This window comes from Neofelis nebulosa, chromosome 1 (genome assembly GCF_028018385.1).
Source record: "Neofelis nebulosa isolate mNeoNeb1 chromosome 1, mNeoNeb1.pri, whole genome shotgun sequence".
NCBI classification, from domain to species: domain Eukaryota; kingdom Metazoa; phylum Chordata; class Mammalia; order Carnivora; family Felidae; genus Neofelis; species Neofelis nebulosa.
Genome location: NC_080782.1, coordinates 158,194,465 through 158,208,423, shown reverse-complemented (window position 1 = coordinate 158,208,423; position 13,959 = coordinate 158,194,465). Strand labels below are relative to the sequence as shown.

Below are 13,959 nucleotides of genomic sequence, written 5' to 3'. Positions count from 1 at the left end.
TGTGCTTGGCTCATCCTTGCTCAAACCACAACCTTCCCCGCCACCCTCGCCTCTCTGTGCCTCAGTTTCCCCACCTGTACGACAGTGGTACCTCCCAGAGCTGTAGTAAGTGTGTGTAATAAACAAGTCAGCTGTCACTACTATTACTCATTGTCGACGGAGGGTGGCAATGACAATCCCTCACATTCCATCTCGGGGTGAGGAGACATTCATTCATACAACGGGTTACGGCTTTCAGAATGCCTTCGCTTTTCCTGTTTCATCTTGTCCTCACTGCAGTCCTGCAGGATCACCCGCTAAATGGGAAAAAGTTGGTAGTGGTGAGGCCCCAGTATGGTGGCACAGTGGGCGCCAGGAAGGGGGCAGGTTGGCCTATGGGTGGGCATGGAGTGGGGGCTGATCAGCTACCCGGACACCCCTTGTGGGTGTGGAGTATCTTATGTACCTCAAAGTTTAGAGGTGCTCAACTGGGTGACAGTAAAGCCTCAAAGAAGTCTAGACAGAGTTGTGAGCCTATAATGGGCTGGGGAGGGTGGGGGCAGGCAGAGCATTCCAGATGCCTCTGCTTTTTGTGGGGAGGCCTCCATTCTGTTGAAATAACCTAAGTTTCCCCTTTCACTGTGGGTTACAGGGATGGCCACGGCCTCTCTTACAAAGGCTTGGGTTTGTGATCGGCTACATTAAATGTGCAGAAGTCAGACAGACGATAGAGAGATAAACGCCAAAACCCACTCACTGGATCCTAAATCCCGCGACTTTTCTCGAACATCAAATTTCTTCTCCGCCTAGGTAAGAGGGAACAGCAGCGACAAAAGCTGGCAAGGATGAGGGGCAATGTGCTTCACCCGTAATACAGATTTATCCTCACAGCCCCTCTCGGAGGGAGGTGATATTTTATAACCCCGTTTTACAAGTGAAAACACTGAGACCCAGAGAGGCTGAGTAACCGGCCAGAGGCAGTACAGCCAGATCATAGTGGAGGGGGTGGCCTGGTCCCACAGTGCCTGTCCTGCGTATGAGCATGTACTATGTGTGTGCCCCAACCAGGAGCTATCTAGACCAGCCACCCTGGGGGAGCTGAGTGTCCCTGCATGGGCTGCTTCTCCAGAGGGGTGAGTGAGAGGGGCGGGCTGGAGGCAGGGTCCAGGGACGTCAGCCGGCCCCCACTCACTCCCCTGTCCAAGAGCACTGCAGGCAACAAACACCTACATGCACTCTGCCATCTGGAGGCTTTTCTCCTGCTTAAGCAACGCTCTCTCCTTCCCATCTGGACAGGTAGTTGTTGGGTGAGGGGAAAGGATGGGACCACGTTCCTTTTATCCACAACCCACGTGTTTCTGCTTAGCTCCACCAGCACCCCATGCCCCCAGTCCTGTAGCGTCTCCTGAAGCCTCCTACTCGCTGGCCCCTGCTTCCGCCGGGGACAGGGGTCCCATCCACACCTGAGTCCAGTCCTGGCCCTCCTCTGGGAGGCACCCCCCAGGGACGCCTGTCTCCCAAAGTCCCTCTGGGACTCTCCAGCCCTGCTCGCCCTGCCCACTGCTGTGCGTCCCGTACCCCTTCTCTCCCTTGTTGTCCCCTTGCTCACTCTGTTCCAGATACACCTGTCTCTTCATTGCATCTTGGCCATGCCAGGCACCCTCCCCTCTGAGGGCAACCCCAAAAGGGAAATCCAGTCGTCCCCCTGGATCCACTCTCCCCTGTTGGAGAAAACGAAGCCGAGGCTCAGAGAGGTTCATTTCACAGGCCCGGGGACAGGAAGAAGAGCTTGGTGCCCTGGCCAGGACCCTATCAGATTCTTACCCCCAAGTTGACCACATGGACCACCGGCCCATTCACGTTCAGTTTCAGGCTGTCCAGAGACCCTTGCAACCTGTCCCCGAATAATCCACACTCATGCACTCGAGGATGTCTCTGCAAGGCTCCCTAGCAGCTGCCCCCTCCCCCGTACCTCTGGACACGGGCTGAGGACTTTCTGTGTGAGCACTGAGACCATCCGGGCAGGCAGTGGGGTCTCATGCAGCACCGCATCTAAGTCTGCGACATCAGACACTTCACAGGCAGGTTGCAAATGACCTGCCGCGAGGCTCCTCCGGATCTGCCAATCCAGGACACCTTCCTCGGAAGCCCGCTTCCCTGTGGTTGAGGTGAGGGGGGCCAGGCCCAGGTGCCTTGACTCCCCAGAAGGCCTGACACTCTTCATGCAAGGGCTGCCTCAGAGCAAGCAGGCCATTCAAATCAACAAGGGGAGGGAGCAGAGCCAGAAGAGGGGCACATATGTCCACCCTACCGTACGACCAAGCGTCCCAGTGTGTCCTGATGAATGAACACATGGAGAGAGGCCCGAGGCTGCTTCATGAAGAGCTCTCCAGCAGGCTAGCAAATGCCCGCATGTTCCGAGTGGGGAAGTGAAGCCAACTCACAGCGGAATGCCCGGCACGGGCTGGGTGGCGCCTGACAGCTTAGAGAGACCCTTCCCCCGCACATGTGCACCTGCTGTCCACGACCACCCCGCCAGCGGCAGGCCTCCATCAAAATTTTGCCAAAAAGGGATTTGGGCTCCTGGCGGCGAAACAAATTCTCCAAGGGGACCACAACAACGAGAGGCCGATTCTGACACCTAGAGGGAAAAGCCATAGCCGTCCCCTGGGCGGGTGACCGTGCTGGAGTTAATTCTGGGTGGTCTGGGTGAACCGGCCATACGGATCTGGAAATAGCTGCACACGTTTCACAAAACACTTACTCAGAGCAGCGAACGGCTTCAAAGGCACACAGTGTGGCTCCGTGAGCTGCGTGAGCTCTGGCGGCAGACAGACCTGCGTGGGAACCTGGCCTCTGCCACTGGGTGATGGCGCACAACCTGCTTCAGAACTCCCTGAGCCTCAGTTTTCATATCTGCAAAATGGGATGTCAACAGCTCACGGCTGTCACAGGCTTGGTGCGTCAATGGAGACACAGAGGAACAGGCTCAGTTATTACCGCGGTTTGACTACAATCGAGTATTCTAAGGTTAGGCGCAAAATAACCCAGGGTTTCTGTCCTGCTGCTCTGTGAATCTCGCCTCCTCCCAGAAGGAAAGGCAAGCATTTCACACGCAGGGCTCAGACACGGCACGCACAGCTTGGCAGGGGGGAGCCGGTCTTGTTCACCAGCCCACCCCCACTACCCGGCTGAAATCTAGGCCCTAAGCAGGTGCCCCGGGGCTGGTCCCTGCCTGTCTGGACCTCACCTGGCCCAGCTGTTCCCACTCACAGGCCTGGCGTGGCCATATAGCACCTCCCACCCTCCAAACCTGCCAGGTGCCTCTCGCCTCCCCTTTTACATGTGCTGTGTCCCTGGCTTGATATCATCCTCCTCCTTCTCTTTCTAGCTCAAATGTCACCTCCTCCAGGAAGCCTCTGTTGATGCCCGAGGGCGGCCATCTGCTTCCTGCTCTAGGGCGCCACACCACTAGACCCCACTTCCTACCCGGCCCGATATCTCCACAACCTTCTTCACAGGCTTATGTCCCTGTTCAAGGGTGTCCAAGTAGAGGCAGTGGGGGCGCTGCCCGGATCAAGGACAAGAATCGGGCTCAGGTGCCCGAGTGTTCGACAGTTCACGAATGAAAGGACATGCAGACTGCAAAGCACGTGTGCACTGTTCAGCCTGTTCCTGGTATACAACAGGCGCTCCATAAATGTTCCTTCTCCATCAGCATGGTTCCAAATACCCTCAAGAACGGACAGGCATGTAATACGGCGGAGAGTACAACAAACTACGATTGCGGAAGCTGAGAGGGTGTTCTGCCTTGTACGGTTCTTTCCATTTCTCTGCATATTTGAAAATTTTCGTAATAAAACGTTAGGGAAAACAACCCTCAAAAGCATTCTCAGTATGCTAGCTGTTCTTGCCCCTGGAGCTACCAGCTATCAGCTGACTCTGATCTTACCAAACAGAAGCAGCCCTCCCCCACTTTACATGGGAGAGGAGGGAGATACTCAGCCTCAGGAGGCCAAGGGCAACGCTTTGCCTTACTTGGAAAGCCTGCGCTGCTGGGAGGTGGCGGAGGCAGGACGGGGTTCCTGCACCCTGGCTACTGGAGCAGGGTTTAACTGCTCAGGTGTTGGTCACTGGGCGGCCTAGAGGGTCCTGAGAGCAAGGCCAGGGCAGCTGGGGTTGGGGACACATTGGAAAAACTCAAGGCTGCAGCTCCTCACCTTTTAAAACAGAAGCACTCGGCGTTTACAATAACTGGTCTGGCATATCCTCCTGGAAATATAAACCCTACGGAGGCTCAGGATTCAGACTCCAAAGGCCACTCACTGATGTTGCCACTCAGCCAAGTCTGGTTCACAGCCGGGCCCGTGTCAGCCACGGCCTGGCCTGGGTCTGCACCGGGTGGGGAGTGGCAAGGTCGAGGCCCAGATTACTTCCAGGCCATGAGTGCGACCTCGTACCGCCTCTCGGCCTCATCCGCCGCTTCTGTTCTGCTTCAATTAGGTCAGTGCACTTTCCCCACCCCAGTTCTTGCTGAACACCCAGCTTGTCTGTGTTTGTTTGTTTGTTTGTTTGTTTTTTCTGCTGCTCTGTGGCAATTATTCAGATGACACTTACCCTGACAAGCTCAGAATGGTGCCCTTCCCAAGTTAGGCAAAGCGTCGCTCTTTCTTACACAAACAGCAAGCAAAGAACAAAAACCACGATCAGCTGTCAAAACACTGTCACAGACAAAACAGCTGACTAGTAGCCACCCAGATGACAAAAAATGCTGATGCCCCCAAGTTCCCGATGCTCACCCCCCCCCCCCCCCCCACGGCACAGCCCCGAGATCTCTACAGGCTCCGGGAGGCCTGAACCCAGAGAGCCGAGGGGGAAACAGACATGGGAACGAGAACACGCACGGCACTGCTCCCTGTTTTTTCCCAAGCCTAGCCAGATAAAGAAGCTTTTCACGATTTATCTTCCAGGCTGTAAAATCATAATTTGCTTAGCTTGTCAGACGGCTGGGGGAGAACTTCAGAGAAACGCTCTTCCTCATCTTTCTGCGGATTCTACCATCTGCTGGAAAAATCAGAGCGCCTCACCCCGCGCCCTCGGAGCTGAATGCATTTTGCCCAACCAGGACAAGCTTCTCTGAGCATGTTCTAGCTCGTGCTGGCCGGGGGACATCCTCCCCGGCACTGGGTACTCGGCTTTATCTTGGCCGGGAGAACAAGAACATTCTTTCACGAAGCCGTGAACACAGTGTCTCCCTCGGCCACCTTCTCCGCCGCCCTCTCAGATCAGGAAAACCCTTGAGGCCTCTCTCAGCCCGTACGCAGTTCCCACTCTCTGCTAAGAGGGGGGAAAGGAGACAGGGACAGAAGGTTCTCGGGGCTTCAGACCCTGAAGCTCAGGTCTGGTACTTCCAGCTACCCTGAAGAACAGAACGGCATGCTTTCAGAGGCGTCTTGCCGGGACCCTCCCGAGTACAGCTTCTTGCATCAGTGACTTCTTGCCTGCCACCCCCTCTCTCCGCTGGCCACCCTTAAGCTTCCCTCTGAACTGCTACACCACCATCACCACGAATGTCACCACAGACCCGGGGAGAGCGCTCGTTTGGTAAGTCAACAGAGACTGAATGCCACTGGAAGCCTCCCCCAGAGTGAGTCACCAACTCAGAGCTTCAGCAAAACGTCCTCTTGGAGTGATGTGACAGCTCTTGAGGGCCGGAGGGGACGGGGAAGCGAGGGAGGCCGCTTCACAGGGCCCTCTCTCCAACCTCTGCAGGCTGGTGTTTACGTCTGCTGGGAGACTCTGGAAGATCGGAGGCTGGGAGGGGTCACCACGCTCAACCCTTGCCCCACTCACTGCCACCTCGGGTGATGCTGAGGGCCCGGACTCGGTGATGGGATCCCACACGGCAGGACAAAAGCCACGTATGCTGGGCTTCCTCTGGCACTAGGAGTCACGCAGGATCCCGGCAGGGGGAGGGTCGCCTGATCATTCTGCAGCAGGGAGGGCTGTTGGGGGGTGGGTGAGAGCAGGGGGCTAGAGCCAGGCCACCTGAGCCCCAATCCCGGCTCCGTTACTAGGGGGTGAGAGAACCTGAGTAAGTCACATGACCTCTGAGCTTCAGTCTCCGCATCCATAAAATGGGAGCAGCAGCCGTTCCTGCCTCGTGGTAGCGCCGTGCCCTTGCAGCGCACTGACACATGCACACGCCCGCAGCAGTGCGGGGCACATGGGAGGCCTTCAGTGCATGTAGCCATAATGCACTCATCCCTGCTGACCAGAGATCTGGCTCCGTGTCAGTGGGGCCGGCTCAAGTTCAAGCTGACTTTGGAAAGGAAAACACAGCAGTTCTAATCAATCCTGCCTACCTTCATCCACTCAACAGGTATCTATTGAGTGTCTATTATGTACCCCAATCTCTAGCGGGAGGGAACAGTCCTAGAAACATCATGAGAACGTAGCCCGCTAAACACTGGATATGAATTCTGATGTCAGAAAAACGTCAACTAAATAATCCAACGGAAACAAAGTTACCCTCTTTTTTTTCCTGTCATCTTCCCGTTGTCCCCAAACTTGAGAAACTCACGATGGTATCTTCCAGCAGAGGACTTCCGAGGAAGGGTTTCAAGTTTGGGGTTTGAGAGTATCTACCACGCTCGGGGGAGGTGGTACGAGATCACTGTTGTCCCAGGATGAGCCTTTTCAGTGGTCTCTCCCCTGCATCTATCTGTTCTCCCTTCTGGATACGTAGGTGCAGCCTGTCCACGTGGTGGCGGGGGCCAAAGGGCTCCTGACTCCAGCCAGAGCAGCTGGCGGCTGCTGAAGAAATGGGTAGCCAGGCGTGCCTTAGCCTGACACGCTCTGTGCACCCTTGCCTACAAGGACCCCTGTCTGCAGGCAGGAGGGCCTGGGAGCCGGCACGGGCAGTGCCCACTGGTGGGTGCACCAGCACTGGGAGAAGGTGGAGCCAAGTGCCCCAGCAGGAAGTCATCCCGACGCTGTGCTCTTGCACTGCCCGTCGCCTCGGGAAGCTCACGCGCAGGTGTTCCCTGCTCCATCCCAGGTGGCCAACCCCAAGTTGCCCTCAAGTTCTGGACAGCCGTTCTAGCTCCACACCCCCTGCACCGGGCCCCAGGGGGTCTCAGGCAGGTTGTCAGGAAGTTCACTCACCTCCTGCCAGGGCACCGTGGGCCCCAAAGAACAGAGAAACCGATGGACAAAGGAAGAATCTGAAATGCATTAGGCACCTACTGTATGCCAGTTTCCTCCATGCCCATTATCCTCCCTTAACCCTCAGAAAAAGTATGGGAGGCAGCTGTGATCGTCCCTGTTTTGTGTGCATTAAAAACAAAAACAAAAACAAAAACAAAAACAAAAAAACAAAAAAAAAACCCTGAGGCTAAATGAGGAGGCATGACTTGTCCCATGGTCACTGGCTGAGAGCCGGCCATCGGTCCCAAGTCTGCACGTGTCCCCTTCTCCTCTTCCTCTGTTCTCTGCCCTTGCCTTTGTGTCTCCAAGCACATCACTAACAGTTCTGCACACAGTAGACACTTCATAAAAGTTGGCTGCTCTCAAGGGGGTTGGTGAAACCATGCTCCTCAGGCATAGATCATTTTGCTACATAGATGGACAGTGGGTGGGCACGTCAAAACCAGGTGTGGAAAAGCAGCCCTCAGCTCACTCCCCCTACACGGTCCAGTGACCCAGAATCCCAAGGGTGTGAGAAGGCACGTATGATACCACGTCCCCCCAAGAGCCTCCTATGAAGGGAGGGAGGCGGCCTCCCAAAAGGCTGGGACATGCAGTGGATGCTAGAAATGGGCCGGCGCGCTCCATCTCGACGGACCAACCTGTTCTGTTAATATGCTGGTGCCACACAGTCTCGTTTGTCACGGTGCGTTCTGGGGGCCAGCAGCATCCACAGCTCCTGGGAGCTTGTGTGCCTGCCCTGGGCCTACTGGTCAGAATCTGGATTTTAGCAGGATCCCCAGGCACTTGGTGTGCACATGCAAGTTGACTTAGAACTTGACTGGTTGCGGTTCCTCTGAAAGGGGATGCCATCACAGGCTCTGGCTGTATCTCAGTGGAGGGAAGCCAGTGTGACAGAGCTGGGGACTTGTGAAATAAACCCCACACCCACATCCCCAGCTCCCCCCTCCAAGGCCACCGCCCAGATGCAACGCTGGGGATTCCCCACAGCAAGCAGGACTCACAGTCTCCATCCTCCCTCTTGGTCACCAGAGGTGACTCTGAAGAGAAGAAAGGAATGCATTCCCCAGGACGGTGCTGGGAGGCATTTGCCAACAGCGTGTGTCACTGTTGCCTGTGAAAGTGGACCGTGCGTCCCTGCCCTTGTGTGTCGCCTCCCTGAGCTGCTGAGGACCTCACCTGGGCCATCCCCAGCTTCTCTTTCAGTCCCTGCAGGAGGGTGCGGGGCTCGATCTCCTGCAATAGCACCAAGTAACCCACAGCCACTGTGGGAGGGACTGAGTGACACCTGAGTGACACCAGAGAGCCAGGGGTGGGGCGCACGGAGGGAGCAGGGTCTCTGCTTTCTCTCGCTGACACCAGCTAGGAGCTATCCACACGCCTGGCGAAACCTTCCCAGGATAAAGAGAAAGCAGGAGTTTGCTAGTGGGCCTGCCACCCCAGAGCCATGAGGCTGACCCACGCCCTGACCTCACCCTCACAGCCCTCCTTCTTCAGGGCCCACGAAAGCCCAGAAGCACTGCCCAGAACCGGTGCAGGAAGCAGGGTGACAGGCAGGGGTCCTCTGTCCCACCACCACAGCCTGGCACAGCTGCTCCTGGTGGGGGAGATACCAGGTCTGAGATGGCTGTACCTGGACTCTGGGAATCAGGAGCCCCTCCCCCCCACCCCCAACAGGATTTGGGAGTCAGGGTCAACTCCTCCCCCATCATCCCTGCCTACCCCCAGCCTCCCAGGAAACCTTTCCTGAAGCTACTGATCACTATCCTCCTTCCTCCCTCCGTCCCCCCCACCCCGCCCAACACAGTGTTTTTCTCCTCTGCCCCGGGTCCAAACCATGGAGTGTGGCCAGGTGGTCCCAAAGACAGAAGGACGGAGAGGGCAGACAGGCTCACAGCACCCCGGAATCCAACTCTGGAGTCACCTGAAGCCCCCGTGCCCCCTGTCTCTCCCCAGAAAGGCACCCGGACTTCTGCGGAGAGGAGCCCCGCACCCGACTTGGGCAACCCTGGAAAGCGAACGGGCTGCTTCACGCAAGCTGTGAGCTCACCCCAGGACGCCTGGGGCCAGCGCGGCCGGGCAATCCCGCCCCCATCCTGTCCCCCTGCTTAATCCTTGGTCTGAAATAGCCAGGGGTAATCCCAGGGTGAGGCGGGCGGGGTATAACCCCCGGGCCGCGAAGGAGGAGACGGAGGCGTCCAGAGGGAAGAGACTCGCTCATCTCCGGCTAGAGGGAGTATACGGTCCCTCCCGGAGGGACAGAGACGCGAGTGACCCAGGCCCGCTCGAGGGCGGGATCTGCGCCTCCCGCACCCCCTTCCCACTGGGTCTCGGGCTCTCAGGGTCAGGAGTTCTGGCCCCACAACCCAGAGCCCCAGTTCTGCGCGCGGACAGCAAGCACCCCGTAGCGAGGCCGATCCCGCCACCGAGCCTCGGGGGTCGCTGGAGCCCGAGTCCGGAGCCGTCCGTCCTCGGAGAGCGGGCGGGTGGAAGCGCCAGGCAGCGCCCCAGAACCTCTTTCCCAGGGAACCCGGTCCCCGCCCCAGCTCCAGCCCCGGGTCTGGGGTCCACCGGCGCGCCCTCTGGACTGGCTTCTCCCCGCCTCCGCCCAACTCCCCGCCCAGCCCCGAGGGGAGCGGGCCCCCCTCCCCAAGAAGTTCGCGCACCCTCGACACGCCCGCCGCCCCCGGTGCCTGCTTACTTGTCGCGGCGGCAGCCGAGCTCCGGGATGACGCTGAGCGGCTGCGGGCCGGCGCCAGGGCTGGGGTCCGGGCGGCGAGCGCACGCGGCCAGGTGCCGCCGGTGCCGCTCCAGCAGGTCGGCGTCCTCGCGGCTCAGCCGCGCCACTTGGCGCTCCAGCTCCTCGATGCGCCGCCGCCGGCGCGCCAGCAGCTCCTGCTGCGCCGCGACGATCCGGGTCAGCTCCTACAGGTACTCGGCCGCCATGCCGGGGGGCTCGGCGGCGCTGGTCATGGCCCCCGCCCGGCGGCCGGCAGCGCCTCAGGCCAGCGGGCGGCGGGGCGGCGGCGGCGGCGGGGCGGCCATGGCTGCGCGGCGGGGACGGTGGCTCGGCGCGGCGCGGCGCGGGGCTCGGCCCGGGGGGCGCGGCGGCGCGGCGCTGCGGCCGCCGCGGGCAAGCGAGGAGTTTTGCAAAGTGCCGGCTGCGACGCGAGGGGGAGAGGGATCCGGAGCGGCCGGCGCGGGAGGAGGCGGGAGGGAGGGTCCCGCGCCCCCGCGCCCCCGCGCCCCCGCGCCCCCGCGCCCCCGCGCCCCCGCGCCCCCGCGCCCCCGCGCCCCCGCGCCCCCGCGCCCCCGCGCCCCCGCGCCCCCGCGCCCCCGCGCCCCCCGCGCGAACCACTACCGCCTCATCACCCGCCGCCTCCCAGCCGCTCTGATGTATACATTTAATTTAAAAAGAAATTCGGCAAAATATATCTTCATATTGCCATCAGCAAACGATTTTCAGGGTGAGTAGAAAAATAGTTAATAAATTCAGAAGAACTTTGAATTTTTAAAAAACATCGATCTCCTAAGCGCCGGGTTTGTTTGGTTGCAGACCTCTACAAGTTTCCTAGACCGTCCATTCTGCGTTCTAACGGGTTGGTGGCCCTGATGCCTCCAAGATGTCAACCCAATATAAAATGCATCATAAGATTTAAACAGACATTTTACCAAAGAAGACAAACCAGTGGCAAATAAGCCCATAAAAAGATGCCCAAGGGGCACCTGGGTGGCTCAAGTGGTTAAGCATCTGACTTCAGCTCAGGTCATCATCTCACAGTTCATGAGTTCGAGCCCCATGTAGGGCTCTGTGCTGACAGCTCAGAGCCTGGAGCCTGCTTCAGATTCTGTGTCTTCCTCTCTCTCTGCCTGGAGAGAGATAATTCTCTCTCCGATCTCTACCCCGATCATTCTCTCTCTCTCTCTCTCTCCCTCCCTCCCTCCCTTTCTCAGTCTTTCCCTCTCCCTCTCCCTCTCTCTCCTTCTCCCCCCCCTCAAAAATAAACCTTAAAAAAAAGATACTCAACATCATTAGTCATTAGAGAAATGCAAATCAACACCACGGCGACTTATAAATGACACCCAAACCGTAAGCAACCAAAGGAAAAGCAGATCAGTTGAGTATCACCGAAATCAAAAACGTTTGTGCTTCAAAGGACACCAGTCAAGAAACTGGAATTGACAACCTACAGAACAGGGAAAAAGAGTTTTTGCTGATCATATATTTGATGAGAGACTTGTATCTAGAATATCTAAAGAGCTTTTATAGCTCAATAACTAAAAAGGCGGGATAACCCCGATGTAAAATGGGTAAAGGATCTGAATAGACATTTCTCCCCAAGCAGATATAATAAGCACATGAAAAGATGCTCACTTTCAGTAGCCCTCAGGAAAACGCAAATCGAAACCACTGAGATATCCCTTCACACCTTGTGGGTGTGGCTAAAATTAATTTAGCCCGTAGGTTGGCTAACATTAATAATACAAAAAATAATAAGTGTTGGCAAGGATGTAGAGAAATTGAACACTCAGACACTGCTGGTGGGAATGTAATATGGTATGGCTGCTTTGGAAAATAATCTGGCAGTTCCTCAAACATTGAAGCCATATGACCCCGAAATTCCACTCCTAAGTGTACAGCCGGGAGAACTGAAAACATACATTCACACAAAATCTTATACATAAATCCAAAGGTCCGTCAATTGAACAATGGATACATAACAATGGTATATCCATACCATGAGTATTATTTGGTAATAAAATGGAATAGAATACTGACATGTGCTCTAATATGGATAAATCTTCCAAACGTTATGCTAAGTGGAAGGAGTCATGCACAAAAGACTATGTATTGTATGATTCCATTTATGCACAATTCCCAGAACAGGTAAATCCACAGAAACAGAAAGCAGATCTGTGGTCACTTAAGGGCTGGGCTGGGGGTAGTGGGTAGGTGAAGAATTCTTTATGGGGTAAAGAAAATGTCCTGAAATGGACTGTGATGGTGTTTGTAAAACTCCCTGACTGTACTGAAAGTTGTTGAGTTGTATACTTTTAAAGGGTGAACTGTGTGGTATGTTAATTGAACCTTGATGAAGCTGCTAAAAGGAAAAAAAAAATGATTATTTACTAGAATGGCTTTAGTTAAGAAGACTGACCGTTCTTCCAGAGTCCCCATGCGGTGCAGGGTGGTGGGGTGGGGAGCCAGGGGTGGGTAACCAGTTTCTCCAGGCTCAGCATGAATCCCTCCCAGAACCCCTGCCCAGTTGGGGACATCGATGTGACCGTGGGGGAGACCCGTCCTGCCTGACCCCAGTGCACATCTGCAACCTCCCGCCAGAGGCCTGGCCCAGAGGAGCCGCAGATCATTGTGTTCCTGTTGAAGAAATAGCATTGCTGGCCTGTCACTTGGACACATTCTGTTGGCCAAAGTCCTGAGTCGAGCCAGGTTCAAAGGAAGCCCCTGGATGGGAGATGCCGTGCACCGCCAAGGGTGTGGAGACAAGAAGGGGGCAGCATCAGGCCGTTGGTGTAATTGTGGCTTACGTGGCACCAGGTGCGCAACAGGGGCTCCGTAAGTGAGGCTTACATTTCATTTCAAGGGCACACCCATCTCTTCCTGCAGCTTGAAGCCAGGACTGTGGTGGGATGAGGGAAGGGGCTTTTTCTCAGGACACCCCAGCGGCCAGGGCCCCTTGATGGCATCGTAAACCAGCCCCTCCTCGGCAGGACCAATCTCTGTTGTAGCTGTCGCCTTCCATGTGCCATCACATGCCCTCCATTGATGTCGGTGACTATGACGTTAGGTGCTACTGCGGCCGTCTGCCTACCCGGGGGGACACTGTGTCATGGGGCTCCCTTCCGATCTTCCCACTCCCGGCAAGCGTGAGGAGCTAGCGGACCTGCTGAAACACGCAGTGTCTGCTTGGTAAGTTGAGTCTCACTGTAGAAGGCCATGGGAAGAGCACAGAGGGCTCTGGAGGTGGAGGCAAGATGAGTGGAGCCTGAGGAGAGCTGAAGTCCCCGCATGCCAGGACAGCAACTGCCTGCTAAACCCTGGCTCCAGCCACCTTCCCTTCACCCCGAGCTGGGGCCGTGCCAACAAGCCCAGCATGGATTCCTGGGTACGGATGATGAGGTTGAAACCCATGACAAGAGTCACTTGCCCAACGCCACCCAGCAGGTTAGAGGCAGAGGGTTTTGTCCTTAAACTCCAGGCTCTATATACATGGTTTCCCCCCACCCTGCACCATTTCCAGTGGTTTATTATTTCACAAGACCTCACCTTGAAGTGAAGCCTTCTTTCATACTCTATCATAGAGGGGACAGAGAAAAGGGGTCAAGGTACAGCTACCAGTGCCCCCCCCCATTTCTGGACACCCACATTCCCTCCTCTCCACTCTACCATTCTGCATTTCCTCACATTAGACACGTCACATGCTCTAATGCCTTTGCTTTTTTGCACATGCTGTTCCTTCTCCCAGATACTCCTTTCCCTTTCCCGTACTCCCCAGACTGGCAAATTCCTACCCATCCTACAAGACCCAATCCAAGTGACTCCTCCCTCCAGAAGCCCTCTCAGACTTCTTCCCTGGCCCACTTGAAGGCTCCTTTTGGTTCTTTGTGATATTTAAAAGATGGTCTTTACCAGTTTGATGGGGCTGTAGAGAAACAAGCACTAACTCTTAGTCACTGCTGGAGTGACAATTGGCACAAGCTCCTCGAGGGACAACTGGAGAATCGAACTGTCCTCCAGATGTCAAATGCACG

General features: G+C 56.4%; 1 protein-coding gene across 1 annotated transcript in view; it reads right to left on the bottom strand.

The window, feature by feature from the left end:
• Window positions 1–289: 289 nt before the first annotated feature.
• LOC131488203 (nuclear pore membrane glycoprotein 210-like) overlaps window positions 290–13,959 on the bottom strand; it is a gene marked incomplete at its 5' end in the record, with an annotated part of 60,535 nt that continues 46,865 nt past the window's right edge. Inside the window, 10 exon segments of the mRNA XM_058689786.1 lie at window positions 290–372; window positions 737–785; window positions 1,952–2,136; window positions 4,306–4,371; window positions 8,193–8,265; window positions 8,368–8,453; window positions 8,664–8,785; window positions 9,890–10,086; window positions 10,118–10,349; window positions 13,475–13,500. Coding sequence (XP_058545769.1) covers window positions 290–372; window positions 737–785; window positions 1,952–2,136; window positions 4,306–4,371; window positions 8,193–8,265; window positions 8,368–8,453; window positions 8,664–8,785; window positions 9,890–10,086; window positions 10,118–10,349; window positions 13,475–13,500 — 1,119 coding nt within the window.